The sequence below is a fragment of the Bos indicus x Bos taurus genome, chromosome 28 (genome assembly GCF_003369695.1).
Source record: "Bos indicus x Bos taurus breed Angus x Brahman F1 hybrid chromosome 28, Bos_hybrid_MaternalHap_v2.0, whole genome shotgun sequence".
NCBI lineage: Eukaryota > Metazoa > Chordata > Mammalia > Artiodactyla > Bovidae > Bos > Bos indicus x Bos taurus.
The window spans coordinates 25,013,657-25,029,660 of NC_040103.1; the positions used below are offsets into that span (position 1 = coordinate 25,013,657).

The 16,004-nt window shown below is 38.1% G+C and overlaps 1 protein-coding gene across 7 annotated transcripts in view; it reads left to right on the forward strand.

The window, feature by feature from the left end:
- The first annotated feature begins 2,878 nt into the window (after nt 1-2,878).
- Nucleotides 2,879-16,004, forward strand: part of CCAR1 (cell division cycle and apoptosis regulator 1) — a 47,011-nt gene continuing 33,885 nt past the window's right edge. Inside the window, exons 1-5 of one of the 7 annotated variants that reach the window (XM_027530957.1) lie at nt 2,889-2,983; nt 3,458-3,551; nt 4,183-4,306; nt 13,969-14,141; nt 14,543-14,587. In XM_027530957.1, the coding sequence (XP_027386758.1) occupies nt 4,234-4,306; nt 13,969-14,141; nt 14,543-14,587 (291 nt within the window). In that variant the 5' untranslated portion in view covers nt 2,889-2,983; nt 3,458-3,551; nt 4,183-4,233. Of the gene's footprint in view, nt 3,552-4,182; nt 4,307-13,968; nt 14,142-14,542; nt 14,588-16,004 lie in introns of all 7 variants that reach the window. The other 6 variants (XM_027530958.1, XM_027530955.1, XM_027530961.1 and 3 more) reach the window with 6 other exon arrangements.

Sequence of the window (16,004 nt, forward strand, 5' to 3'; positions counted from 1 at the left end):
ACTGAATAAGGCTAAATGAATACTGTAATTGAAATTATATTTTAAATCTTTGTCATGAGTTTTTAAAAAAAAAAAACTATTGCAAATTGTATCATTCCTGATTACACAGAACTTTGTGGGTGGTTTTAAATAAATTTTATACTTCTATTTTGCACCTGGTGGTCTAATTTTTCTTTCCTCTTCAAAATCATATTTTTTACATTTACTATCCAATAAAAGTCACATATTTTTAACTACACAGGACTATACGATTTATTTGGAGATAACCAAATATTGCATTGGGTTCAAAACCAAATCAGGATGGCTGTAGCAGAACTCTTGCGTTTTAAACCATTTAATCCCCACAGTGATGCTATTAAGTAAGGGCTCTTACTAACCCCACTTTACATATGAATTCAGGAACTTAAAGTGGTTAAGCTGACACCCCTAGTAATTAGCAAAGCTGTTAATCAACCTTGTTCTATATTGACTCATGCCCTCCCTTGGATTTATCATTATTTTAATAAAACTTAATTCTGAACACAGAATGCTAACATTATTTTAAATTTGACATCCTAAAAAGTTAGTAGCTCAGTCATGTCTGACTCTGCAACCAAGGGACTGAAGCCTGCCACTCCTCTATCCATGGAATTCTCCAAGCAAGAATAGTGGAGTAGCTAGCCATTCTCTTCTCCAGGCGATCTTCCTGACCCAGGGAAGGAAACCGGGTCTCCCTCATTGCAGGCAGATTCTCTACCATCCGAAATGAAAAAAAAAAAAACAAAAAACAAAACACACACACAAAAAAACAAATACGTTTTTAGTGATATTCCAGCAAATATTATAGAAAAATAAGCTACTTTAAATTCATCTTGTTAGAAACCTATTTCTCTGTAGCATCCCAGTAGTCTTCCTTCTAGTGATAGAAACTACTCCACTGGCCCACCTCCCCTTCTCCACTTCCTCTCCAGGCAGCTAGAGACTACATTTATTACCTCCTTCCTGACTGGTTAAAAGGGAGACATTAGAGATGCTGAACGTACAGACAGACCTGAACAACACTCTAGGGGATGGAAGAATAAATAGCTCAGCTAATATCCTAACTCGACAGGTACCCTACAAGACAACTATCAGGTTTTTTGAGTCTTCTCTAGGCCAAATAGACACTTCGTCACTATTTCTTTAGTGAAACGGGTTCTAGATCCTTAATCTTAGTTCCCTGACCAGTGACCAGGGATTGAAACCTGGGCAGTGAAAGCACTAATTCCTAACCACGACTGCCAGAGAATGCCCTCCTTTATCTTAATTGATGCTCTTTTAGACAACAACCTGAATAATCCTTTAAAACAGTTATCTTTTAATAACAGATCTTGTGGGTAATTCCTTGACAGTCCAGTTTTAGGGTTCCATACTTCCACATCAGGGTTCATGGGTTTGATTCCCCGGTAGGGGAACAGATCCCATAAGTTGCACAGTGCGGCCGGAGAACAGAAAACAAACAACAAAACAAAAATCTTGGGTCATGACATTCCCCAGCTTAAAACATCCCAGTGACTTCCCCTGTACTTAGTATGAAAGCACACTCCTTACTTGGTCATTTACCAAGTGTGAAGAACAATGAAATAGTTGGTGAATAACTTTCATTTACTCAAGGAAATGCAAGGGAATTTCCTGGTGGTCCAGTGGTTAGGACTCTTATGCCTCCACCGCTGGTTGATCTCTGGATGGGGGACTAAGCTACATCAAGCTGCAGAGTGCAGTTAAAAAAGCGGGGAAAAGTGTGAGAAATTGAACTGTGATATCTGTAATACATGCTAAAAGAAGACCTAAATAATTGGAAAGAATGGATACTTAACGTTGTTAATCGTGGGAATGTGAATGTGTGTAGTCACTGTGAAAACAAGTTTGCAACTCCTCAACAAGTTAGGCATAGAATTTACCAGATAACCCAGAATCGCACTACTAGGTATAATCTAAGAGAATTGAAAACAGGAGTTTAAACAAACACTCTATATGAATGTTCACAGCGTCATTATTCATAGTAGCCCCAAAGTGGAGGCAACCCCAAAGATCAACCGACAAATGGATAAACAAAATATGGTACTGTTCATATAAAGTAATCGTTTTAGCTATAAAATGAAGTACTAAGGCACGCTACAAGAGGAACCTTGGACACCATACAGTAATCACACAAAAAGCCTGTATAATTTTTTTTTTTTTGTAATGGGTCTTCTGGCGTGTAAGCTCTATTTCTCTCACCTGGGATCGAACGCCGGGACCCCAGCATGGGTAGCTTGGAATGTTAGCCACTGAAGCACCAGGCAAGTCCCAGTATGATTCTATTAACAGGAAATGTCTAGGACATGCTAATCCATAGAAAGCTGATTAGTAGTTGCCTGGAGCTGGAGAGCGCTGGGATTAAGGAGGAACTGCGAAATGGGTAGGAGTTCTTTTCAAGTGTTGGACGCATGGTGGTTGCACAGCTTTATGTAAATGCTAAAAGCCTCTGAATTGTACAATAAAATACTTAACCGATGGGATTATATGTTAAGTGAATTTCATCTCAATTTTTTCAAAGTTAGGAAGATGTCACTGGATATAGTCATTCTCCCACGTACCTGAACTACAAAAAAAAAAAAAGGAACCCCCCCCCCCGAAAATGGCGGCGAGCTCATGGATCACATGACTCCCGATTCTTTCCTTCCCACACTCGGCGAAGCTTCTTCCTTTGAGCTTGCGCAGAGATACAGACAGTTGGCTCATTGTCATACAAGTGGCAAGGTAACCCGTCTTAGGCAAGCTCCGATTCCAGTTGCGTAGTGAAAGGGGTGAGCGCATTGACGGCTACCTCGGGAGCGCGCACGTAGAACGTAAGCCCGTGTGCGCCGTTCCTCAGAGAGATTGGGGAGGGGGCAGAGGCGCGGAGGAAGACGGGGAGGTTGGCGCATGCGCTTAAGCCTGATGGGTTTGAAATGGCTTCGGTGTTAACTGGGATCGGATTCAGGTGAAGGTTTGGTCCTCGCGGTTGGAGCGGCAGGCGGCCGAGCCGGGGTTCCTAACGTCCTGTCGGATCCTCCGAAGCGCCGGGAGCGGCCGTTTTGGTAGCACGGCGTCCGTAGGCCGGCGACGGTGGGGCTCTCGTGGGACTGGGACGGGAGAAACACAGTCCCTTTTGTGCGGGTCGGAGCAGGCCCGGCGCGGCCGGCCCCTCCCCCACCGCCTCGGGTTTTTTTTTTTTTTTTTTCCGGCGGCCCCTCCGGTGCCCCCGTCAACCCTCGGCCTCGGCCTCTGCCTGGCAGGCTCGAAGGGGCTGCGGGCCGCCGTTCCTCGCTCTCCAGCCGGTGAGGCTTTAGCCTCCTGGCTTCGGGTCGGAGCCTTGCCCGGCGGCACGGGTTTTGGGGAGTGGAGGCTTCTCCGCACCGCTGGGGGCTTATGTGTACCGGAGCTCTCGGTATTCCCTTCTTTGCATTTCGCCTAGTCTCCGGGACGGAGGATTCCCTCTCCCTTGGTCTGCAGCCCGCGAGGAGCTGGGGCTGGAGGAAGATGGATGGCACAGCTCTGGCCCCTCCGAGGTGTGGGGGGAAGGGAGTGCGCGGGCTGAGATCTTCGCTTCTTCTGGCTGGATTTGGGGGGGGGGAGGGGTCTTCGGTATGGTTCTTTAAGGGGCATCCGTTGTTTCAACTGTCTTTCTCCTCGAGGAAGGGGAGAAGAGGAGCCCCCAGTTTTTTCCCTAGTCTGCAAAGTAAGGAAATGTTCGTTATTTAAATGATGCTCTTGAATACCTTTCTTCGATGTCTCGTCCCAATTTCCGTTATTGGTTTTTCCACTTTTAGCCCCCAGCCCTTTGCCAAAAGAAACAAGCAGGCTATTTTTCTGTTGAATGTAAAGCTGTGTATTTTTTATTGTTAAGAATTGGGTAAGAAAACGGCAGATGGTCTTCTGTTTAAATGTGACAGTTTGTAGTCGATGAGGGAAGTGCGTTTCTTGTAAGTCGACCTCTAATGTCATGTATTGAAATTGGCTACTTTCGAGAACTAATTTGATGTAAAATGTTTTTGCTGCATATCGGACATTCAGGTGCCCCTTGTTATTTATAGTTGGTCTACGAAGATGTCCTTGACAAATTAAACATTTCTTTAAAATAAGACTTTTGTGATGGTTGTAGTTTGGTTGAACTTTAAACTGTGGATCCTTTCTTAATAGATCGCTGCTGTAGAAGACTAACAAGCGAAGGTCCCCCCCTCCCCTTTTGTCATGGCTCAGTTTGGAGGACAGAAGAATCCGCCATGGGCTACTCAGTTTACAGCCACTGCGGTATCTCAGCCAGGTCAGGCTTCCTCTGAACACATGTGCTATAGATGCCGGATTTGGGATATGTTTTAACTGTGTGCATTAATCTGTGCATAATACTGTTAATATAACTTTGCAAATGATGTATCTTTTAAGATTATCTGTGAAGCTTCTTTTAAAAATTGATAGACCAGCTAGCGAAATACCTGCTTTGCACAGCAGTTTGGACAGTTATTTGTAGTCTTTTAAACGTTAAATTGGTTTAGTTATGTTAGAGGTTAGCAGCCACTCATTCATTCTAGTTTACCTCATTTGGCATGTTAAGGTGTCAGTATTCATAAGTTATATTTAAAATTAAATATTCATACTTTATGAAAAATTATAAGACTGTTTTTCAGGTATTTGAATTTTAAGTGAAAAAACCAACTCTAAAGAATTTATGAAGCAAAGGAAAAGAATAAATAGATGTAAAGGAAAAGAGCAAGTATTTACGTATTCAAAATAAAGCCTACGAAATGTCATTTTCAAAATAAGTAACAAAATACGTCATTAAAAGTGTTTATTTCAGCATTTCTTTCTATTGTTTTTGGGAGGACTTACTTTTTTTTTTTTGCAATTTCTTGACTTACGGTTGAGTCTTCAGTTTACAAAATGAAATTTTGAGTTTCTCTGAGTACCCAGAAAAGTTGCAGCTTATTCTGTTAATTTGAATATATTTTACTTATGATATACTTGATACTAGTTTTTGCTGCATTTTACTTAAATTTTTGTTATTTGAGGTCAGTTGCAGAGACACTGTGATCTTCTAACTCTGATGTTCTAAATTGGATCGACATGATTATCTTGCTGTGTAGGTGACCTTTCTCTTTAAGGAAATGAATATATTAGGGTTTTTATTTTAGTTACTTTTGATTTGAAATATTAAAGGAGCAACAGTTGATTTGAGAGATTAAATGAGCAACTGAATATAATATGAAATAATAGTTATAATTGGTATCCAAGTGTTTCTTCTCTGTGTTAAACAGTGGGGAACCTGATAATGACTTAAGTTTGATAAAACAGAAATTATTACCAAATACTGTGTGTCCAGAAACAAGTGATGTGTACTGGTATTTTGGTAAAGAACATGTTTACCTGATTTCCTGTGTACAATTTGCTTTAATTTCTTGTCTGTATTGTTCCTATAGAATAGCTGTAATGGTGAATTTCTATTGTCTATAGTTCTTAACGTCTATATTGTAATTACTTAAATATGCGCTGTGCTTTTGTTTTTATTTTGAAACTGAGCAAAGGAGAGACTATAAAGGTTTTAAAACTTGTCAAAGTCAGTAGTAATTATAGACCTTTTCCATATTTGACAGTAGAGATTTCAAATGTAAATAATGGGATTTGTGTAAACAGTTTGTGCTCTAAGAAATTATGGATTTTTCTGGGACCTGTCATTAATCATAGTTTTTCAAAGTCTGATATTTTATTGATGCATCATTACTTTAGTAACTAACTAGGCAGGTATTTTGTTAGCATCTATGTTTAGTTTTCCTGCAAAAATCCTGGAGTAGGTTCTCTAGTGAGTGTTTTTATTAAATGTTTTTATTAAACTATTGAAATTTTTATGTTCTGTAGTTGGTAAAGAATCTGTCTGCAATGCAGGAGACCCCAGTTCAATTCCTGGGTTGGGAAGATCCCCTGGAGAAGGGATAGGCTACCTACTCCAGCATTCTTGGCCTTCCCTTGTGGCTCAATTGTAAAGAATCCACCTGCAATGTGGGAGACCTGGGTTTGATCTGGGTTGGGAAGATCCCCTGGAGAAGGGAAAAGCTACCCACTCCAGCATTCTGGCCTGGAGAATTCCATGGAGAGTCCATGAGGTCGCAAAGAATTGGACACGACTGAGTGACTTTCACTTTCATATTTTGAGCTGTTTCCTGAAAGCTTGATATTTTCTAGCCTTCATTTTCAAGCCTTTGTGACTAATCATTATCTTATTAGAATTGATTCTCAGAGTCAAGCTAATTTCTAAGTTGAACTTTTTTCAACTATAAGGCAATTATGGTTTTATTTACACCTCATTTCAATGGAGAATTTCAGCCCAGTATATATATATAAGGCTTTACATTTTCTCCTGTAAGCTTCAAATGCAATTTGATAAAAAACAATTTCAGCAGAGAGGGCATCAGAAGAACTTAATCAGGATAGTAGTGTAGGTACCTATTTTATTCTAGTTAAAAAAAAATGCATGCATTGAAATATGCCAGATATATTAGTATCAGAGGTCAATGTCAATCAAATCGTGGTCACACAACAGAAAAAGGTTAACTGAAAATTCAATTCAAATGAAAATATTTTGATCTTTGTGCCTGTGTATCTGACTCATTTTCTCCTGAAAGCAATATAAAAAAATTACTGCTATTTTTTTTTAGTATATGACTTAAGGTTATGTTCAGTTAATGGCTTTGCTATTCCGTTTTCTAGCAAGATTGTCTTGCATTTGTACTTAACTCTGGAATCAGCTAACAGTGATTTGAACATTTCAGTGCATTCACACAGATGACATTGCTAAGTCACTTCAGTCATGTCCGACTGTGTGACCCCATGGACAGCAGCCCACCAGGCTTCCCCATCCCTGGGATTCTCCAGGCAAGAACACAGGAGTGGGTTGCCATTTCCTTCTCCAACGCGTGAAAGTGAAGTCTCTCAGTCATGTTCGACCCTCAGCGACCCCATGGACTGCCGCCTTCCAGGCTCCTCCATCCATGGGATTTTCTAGGCAAGAGTACTGGAGTAGGGTGCCATTGCCTTCTCCGACAGATGACATATCTAAGATTAAAAACTTCAGTAAAAGTATGTACACTAGCACTTAATTGCTAAAATCTGTCATAAAGTTGAAGCTCAGTATTTGAATTATTTCTGATTAATTTTGATGCTGTTTTTCAATTGTGTCTGTACTATTCGCTCAGTCGTGTATGACTGTTTGCAACCCCATGTACTGTAGCCCACTCCTCTGTCCATGAGATTTCCTAGGCAAGAATACTGGAGTGGATTGCCATTCCCTTCTCCTGTGGATCTTCCTAACTTTAGAATTGAACCCCAGTCTCCTGCATTGCAGGCAGATTCTTTACCATCTGAGCCACCTAGGAAGCTGTTCAGTTAAGGAGTTAATAATTTCAAGTTTGTCATCTTTAATTTTCTTTTCCTTTACTCCCCATATTCAAACATATATCAAACTTTGACTTCTCCTTTGAAATGCCTCACATGTATTCCTCTCTTTTACTTTTAGGCTCTCTGTACTTCACATTTGGATGACTGATCCATAACTGCTTTCTCTTGCTTACATAAGCTATGCCAAGGTCTCTCACCTGACTTTCAGGCTCTTCCATACCCTTCCCAAAACTTTATACCCTGATCTGTGATGTGGGCTTCCCGGGTGGCACTAGTGGTAAAGAACCTGCCTGCCAATAGAGCAGACGTAAGAGATGCAGGTTCGATCCCTGGGTTGGGAATATCCCCTGAAGAAGGAAATGGCTGTCCACTCCAGTATTCTTGCCTGGAGAATCTCATGGACGGAAGACTCTGGAGGGCCCCTGTTCATAGGGTCTCAAAGAGTCAGACGACTGAGTGACTAAGCACATGATTTACCATAACATTCACTTAAGTCAGGATGCTCTTTTCCCCATCTGTCATTTGGTCATACTCTATATTTATTATTCTTCATTAAGTTCTAATTGCTTTAATTTGCTTTCCTCTTTTACTAGATATGATACTTAACTATTTTCCCCCCTACCTCCAGTGTATCTGTCAGATGTGATCATTATTCCTAAAGCATGATTTCTATCTAAATTACAGAATGGGCCCTGAACTAGATTCTGTCTCAGCATCTTTCTCTAACAGATAAAGAATTTGAGGCCTAGAAAAGTGATGAAGTTTATCAGGAGAAAGTCACAGAAGAGTCTGTTGTTAGGACCTCAGAATGTGGTTCATTGCTTCTTCCATTATTCTGTTCTTTTCAGTTCAGTTCAGTTCAGTCGCATCCGACTCTTTGCGACCCCATGAACCACAGCATGCCAGGCCTCCCTATCCATCACCAACTCCCGGAGTTCACCCAAACCCATGTCCATTGAGTCGGTGATGACATCCAACCATCTCATCGTCTGTTGTCCCTTTCTCCTCTTGCCCTCAGTCTTTCCCAGCATCAGGGTCTTTTCAAATGAGTCAGCTCATTTCCAGCCTCGTTTCTAAATTTCCTATTCTGAAATACTTGTTTTTTAATATTTACCCTTGTCTTTAAAATTTACCCTATTTTTCCATTTTGTAGTTGAAGTGCTGTGTTACATATTCAGTGACAGTTATAACTGGGGCCAGAGCTTTTAGGTTTGAAAGTTAAACAATTTCTGTTGTGTCAAGGGACATTGAGAGGGATAGCTGGTAAGTCACTGATTGAATCTTTAAATATCCCTTAGATAAATTATAGTGATATAGGAGTATCTTCAGTATATTTGACTCAAAGTATTTGCATGTGTATATGTATATGATTGCAACAGTATTAAGACGTTTGGGTGGATTTAGCCAATTCCAGGACATATTTTCTCACCCATTTCTTTGACCATGTGTATGGTGATGAAGTCATGGTGATTATGTGATGCTCTAACAAGTGAAGTAATACAGTTGTTTTGAAGGTGACTGCATTTAAACACATTTTTTTGTACAAACTATTTATTTATGCTGTGCCACATAGCTTGTGGGTCTTAGTTCCCCAACCTGGGATTGAACCCATGCATTGGAATCATGAGTATTGACCATTGGACCCCCAGGAAGTCCCCCCTCTACAAATTTTATTAAGATCACACTCCATTTAAAGTTACTTCAAAATACTGACTTTGTTTCTTGTGCTGCAGTGTGTTACCTTACACCCAGTGGTTGCATCTCCCCCTCCCCTGCCCTGTCTTGCCCCTCCCTCCCTCTCCTCAGAACTAGATACTAGTCTCTGTATCTGTGACTCTGCTTTTTTATTACATTCACTAGTTTTATTTTTTAGATTCCACATATATGTGATATACAGTATTTTTTCTTCTGCCTTTTTTTCACTTAGCATAATACCTTTCGAGTCTTTCCATATTGCTGAAATGGCAAGATTTTGGGTTTTTTTATGGCTAAGTAATATTCTATTGTGTATGTATATGTACCACACATCTTTATCCGTTCATCTGTTAATAAACACTTACGATGTTGTTATAAATATGACCTCATTTTTTCTTCCTTTTTAATCTGACCCATTGGTTGTCTTAAAATCCCCATCTCTTGAGTCAGGAGCTCACATTGTTAAATTGCAAGATTCGTGGTCTTTTTCAAACAAATAATGGCTGATGTGCTATGTATACTTACATTAGTTATCTCTTGATAGAGTTGGATATATCCAACTCATTTGGTACAAATTGAAGATTGAAGGAATTCCCTGGCTGTCCAGTGGTTAGAACTCAGTGATTTCACTCCCCAGTTTGATTCCTGACTGGGGAACTAAGATTCTACAAGCCAGCATGCCTTCCCCCTACCCCCTGAAAAAAAGGGAAGATTGCCGTTGGTGTGGGCTAGCCCTTTTTAAACACTGCTAATGCTATGTAATAGGAAATTGTCTCTAAAACATTGTTCTAAGAGTAAAAAAAAAGGTACATAAACTCTTAGGCTCATTAGTATGTTTTTTTTCCTTCATCTCTGAGCATGACTTGTACTCTCATCCAGTGAGTATTTTTATTAACATACTATAAGCTACACACCAGTGAGTACTCCATCCTTCTATCCTAAATTGAGTGGGCAACTCATGTTTATGCATTAGTGACTTTGCTTGAACTATTTGTTTTATGATCTGGGAAATAATTTTGGTCTCTTACAGCTGAAAATGTTTCAGAAGTGACTTTGAAAGTTTGAGTACTAACTTTGGGTAATAGAAAACTCTTTGAAAGGAATGGAGTTGAAAACTAAATTTCAGAGTTGTTCAAGGATGGACATGTGACATTGCATATAGTGTCTTTAACTTCCTGAGAGGGTTGTTCTGTGATGATGGATACATTATATGTCTTCGTTATCTAATATGGTGGCCACTAACCACATGTAGCTGTTGAGCCCTTGCTCCTTGAAATGTGGTTAATGTGACTGAGAGACTGAATTTCTCATTTTGTTTAATTTTCCCTAATTTAAATTGAAATAGACATGTATGGCTGGTGGCTGCTTATTGAAAATGTGATTAGTATAGAAGATTACAACATTTAGAATATATTACATTTAAAATACTATTTTATGCCTCAGTTTTTAAAATATGCTCATGGCTTATTTATAACTGGAAGTTTGTACCTTTCACTGTCTTAATTTCTTATTCTTAATGCCTTCTAATTCTTAAAAGATAATGAAGGGGGAAAAAAGGTAATGAATATTTCCAGTTACTTGCGTACGTTATGGGCTTAGAATAGAGTCTCAGAAGCAACAGCAATACATCGACCAGTGAGTATCTGTGCATGGAGGCATCAAAAAGGTTTGTGATTTCTGTGAGGATCATGTCTTAGGAAGGATGTTGAGTTGAAGATGACATTTAGCAGACTTGTTCACATGATTTAAAATTTGGGTTTATATTGTTTTAGTAAATCTACAAGTTATAAGGAGAATCTTCCATGTCTTCTCCCACATTGCTTTTTCTCTCCATAAGGTGTAAGATCGCTTTTGAACATATATTGATATATGGTAATTTCAAAGGATAAAGCATTGCTTGACCAGTGCCTTAAATAATTTTGCAGAAGGTGATAGAAAGTGAAGTTTCTTGGATCAGTTTGAAGTTTTTTTGTTTGTTTCTTTAATGCAATTTATTAAGGTTTTTTTTTTTTTTTGCATAAGGTTACTCCAAATTATTTTTTTAATTGATGTACAGTTAATATACAGTGTTGTGTTTGTTTCAGATGTATTGCAAAGTGATTCCATTATGTGTATATGTGTATATTCACATATGAAGTTTTGAATTTTACTATTTCGGAAGGGTGACTCATCTTAGTAAAGATAGGTATAAAGATAATAAGAATTTTTTAAATTTGTGAGTTTGATAAGATAAAGGGACAGCAAACAGGACAGGTTTCTCTTATGTGTTTTAATGGTGTGTTCCCAGGTATTCAATATATGATAACTACTGGTATGTCATAAAATGAATACTTCCATCATATGAAACTGATTTTACATTTAAAAAAATAATATATTTTACATTTGTCCTTGTTATTAACTTCTGGTAACCTTCGGTCATTTAGGGCTTATTTCATAGGTCTGTGGAAGTATTGATACATGGTTATAAGTGTATCTGTTTCAGATGTATCATGAGACCTTCAACAATCATTTTGAATCAGGTACAGATAAATGAACAGACTGTTCCAATGTGGATAATTGGAAAAAATCTCCAACTGATAAGTGTTAGGCCACTTATGGAGAGAGAAAGATTAAGTCAGAGATTCATACCTTTGTTCTTTGCAAGCTGTAGAATTATCATGCAGAATATTGATTTTATTCAATTCAGAAGAGTAGCGAATGCTATATACAAAAAATATTCAAGGATAGCTTCTTAGATCTAGCTACAAAAGAGAGGAGGATTAATACATTTTAATGAAATGTACTTTATTGAGCTTAAAATCTCAAACGATTTTAAAAAGAGCAATATTATATAGACATATAAAAGCCACAACCTATGCACAATGATTTCACAAAGTTTGAATTAACTAGGTAGTAGTGTGCAGCAGCTACTAGAATGTAAATTTTCTTCCCATAAATTTCTCTCAGCATTTGAGCCTTTCGGTACCTGTCAGTCTGCATTGTAGTTTCTAATTCATCACATTGACTGTCAACAGTGGAAAGAGATTACGGATATCAGCTATCATCCCACCTACTTAATGCTGGGCTGCTATATGTTGTCAGAGTCTAGAACACCTAGAAAAGCTGTAGGAAAAAGAGCTGTTTGTGAGATACTGGCTGTGAGCCCTTTTACTGTGACAGTTATTGATACTTTCCAGTGTTCTGGACATTGGTACTAGCAGAGTGAAACAGTAAATCAGAGGTCAGAGCTCACGTAGGGGAAGGAGATGCAGGTATGATTTGAATCACAAGAGGTTACTTTTGTCAAATACAGAACATCAAATTGAATTTTTAATTTTTCCTTTGTTCTCTACCTTTCTTGTGTTTACATGAGAATTTTGCTTCTGTTATCCTAGAAAAGTGGTTCTTAAGCTTGTTGGGGTTTCTTACCCTTTTGAAAATCTGATTAAAACTTTACACTTTCTTATCTGCACTTTTATGTACAGTTCCAGAAGTTAACAGGATCTACTGGTTAGAACCTGTGCTGTAGTTTTGTATGTTTCTTTCCATTCTCAGTGCAGTTAACCTCATTTTGAATTTGCATTGGTGTTAAGACATTCCCCACTTCTCTTTATTTTGTTAGTCTTGGTTTCTCCTTTTTACCCATCTATGGCATCTGACTTATCTTAAAAACAAAGAGAATAAAATATTAATGTTGTAAGGGTTTAGGATTGTGTATTCAGGACATGCAGTAGGTTTTTTCCCCCACCTGCTTCATTCTTTTTTAATTTTTAAAAAGCATGTTTTATCAAGGAGTAATGTGTAATTTATATGAATTCCAAACATGATTTCTGGGATTTGCTTGTTTTTGCCTCACTTTGTTGTTCGCTTGCTTTATTTTTAAATAGAATTAATCTGGACACTTTAAACAAGATTGATGATGAGCGTCACAGGTCTAAAGATTCTCTGGTAGATTCTAGACTAGGTGCTTTGGTTAATTCATAAATGGTCTCTGTTCTGTTCCTGTAAGACACAGTATTGTTCTTTCTGTACAGTTACTAACTAATAGCTGTTGAGCAGCACTTTTTTCAGGTTACTCTAAGATACAAGCAAGATGCTTTGGAAAAGGGAGTGTTCCATGAGCAAATACTGTTTTATGGTGACCTCTTTTGAGATTCACAGTGCTTAGTGGCATATTAAATGTTCTGAGGATTCTTGCAGTAAAAACATGTACTTAATTTGCTGTTGCGTTAACTTTTAAAACCTTGGACCCCTTTTTTCCAAACTTAATGTCCTGGGGAGCAAGTCATCATTCTAGGAGATAAAGTTTTGGGAAGGGCAGTGCTAGACTGCAGTTTAGCTTTGTGTTTAAACTGTTCCTATCGTCTGTTGGCTAGTTTTACAGTTTTTTAATACAGAGTTGAAGTACAAGAAATACATGAAAACATCCTTGATAGTAGGATGTTTTAAGGGTGGATCACTTCCAGCAACACTGTCCTTAATGTATGATTCTAATCTGCTTGAGGGTAAAACTGTACATTCTAGATGAGTAAAATAAGATAATATATTTTTTGCTCTTCCTGAAAATATTTCTTGAGGGTACTTTAGCCTCTTGGTCTAGCTGAGGTTGGTTGGGTTCATTCTGTAGTTTAATTTTATAGATTAAGTTTTTCTTGTATTTATCATGACTTGAACAAATATTTAAAGCCATTGGAATCTGAGGTGAGGCATTACTGAAATTTTTCTTTAGTTTTTTTTTTTTTTCCTTCACTAAGCAGTGGCAGACTGTAATGCATAACTAAGCACTCATTGAAAATTCCTGGAAAGGATTCAAATAATCTTGACTTTTTTTTTTTTTCCTTCCCCCCTTTTTTAATCTCATTTTAGCTGCATTGGGTGTTCAGCAGCCATCTCTCCTTGGAGCATCTCCTACCATTTATACACAGCAAACTGCCTTGGCAGCAGCAGGCCTTACTACACAAACCCCAGCAAACTATCAGTTAACTCAAACTGCAGCATTGCAGCAACAAGCCGCAGCTGCAGCAGCTGCGTTGCAACAGGTGAATGTTTAGGTTTTAAAATGTGACATAGAAAACTTTCAAATCTGAATAGCCAAGGGTAGGTACTTGTACATTTTAAGGAATGAGTAATTGTGGAGTTACATTATGCTTATTTTTTTCTCATGATAAGAATTATTTATGCTCAGGACATAACAGAAGTGTAGCTGCAGAGTCAAAATTCTAAAGTCCGTATAGCTTAGTTATTTGAATAAAATTTCATTCTTGATGAATCTGAAAGTATAAATAATCACTATTTTGTTTATTTTAGATGAAGTGTAGCTGTTTAGAAAATTCCTTTTTAGTGTAATGCTGGTTATATATTTGAATGTATATGTGTGTATATTGCTTTTTGAGAATGACTAAAACTAATATCCTTTTTTTTTTTTTAATCTTTTTTCCAGCAATACTCACAACCTCAGCAGGCCTTGTATAGTGTGCAACAACAGGTTAGTTTATATTTTCCATGTTAAAAACTGATTTTTAAAAAGTCATTTGTTCCAACTAAACTTACACAGATTTTAGTTCCCCTCAGTAACCTTAATGTGTGATTTGAATTCTAATGGAGTGGAAGAAATGTGGTAGGTATAAAGAAATGTCTCCAAGGGAGAGGAAGCTAGGAGAGAGGTCCTGAAAACTCAAATCCTAAACCAGCAGCCAGTCTTTGTCACATGTTTTTATGAAAGCATGTAGAAGATAATCTGGAAAGAATCACTCTGAATGAATCACTCTGAATGAATCTTTGGCCCAGTACTCCTGTTTGAAGCCTTCAGGCCTGTGTCCTGTACTAGACTACATGTCAAAATGAAAAGCTCCTTTTTCCCATTTGAAGCCTAAACCCTAGACAGACCATTGACTTTCAGCCTTTATTTATTTAAAGCAATGGAGCCCTACTTCCCCCACCCCCAATCAAATTGTATATTGAAATCCAGTATGTAAAATATAAAAATAGTGTTGGAAATGGGAGGAAGCCTCCCGTTGTAGTTCCCCTGTTCCCAGGGCACAGTTGAACAATTTGAAAGCACCTTACTTGGACTAAAATAAGTTTCTTTGGCTCCTTTTCCCCAAGCTCATACTCTAATCATCATCTTCGAGGGTTATTATATCTATGATGGTAAGAAAAACAGAACCCAAGGAAAAACATATCAAGCAAAGTAGAAAGTCTGCCTTTAGACTTACTTTAGTAGTTAGGAAATACATTATCAAAGCCTATGTGTTGTTTTGAACCACATCAAAATGGCAATACTCAAATGTTTTGCCCTAAAAACTGCCATTACTTATCCATTCTTAACTTTCAGAAAAAGAAATTTGATAGATTTAACGTTTATACTGTTTTGAGTTAAAATGTCATATAGATTGTTTTATCCTAGCTTTTTAAGTCTAGTAAGGATTTATTTGGAAGATTATTAGTCACAGTGAATAAAAAGTCATGAATAGAACTGAGATCTTCAGATTCTACCATTGGGCTTAAAACACTAGTTAGAAGCTAATAAACATTAATGATGTCCCAAGAGAAATCTTACTTAAGCCCAAATCTTACCCTGCTCAGGATGTCCACAGCTCAGAAATGATGCCCATGTCTTCCTCAGACTGCTTACCTAACCAGTAGGAAAAAAGACCTTTTCCTCAAGTGATTAAGCATCATCAGGAGATGCCTGCTCTCCTAGCTATATACTCTTTAGTACTGTTGGGGCACTAGAGCATGATAAGAAAACTCCAGGCTGGGCAGCTTAAGAATGTTGAAACGTGACAGGGAGAAGGAGCATCAAGGATAAGTGTTTCTTTGGAGACCCTCCTGATGGTGAATAAAAAACACAGTGCTGAAACTTCATAAAGTTACTTTTCTTCCACAGAAGAAAAATTTAA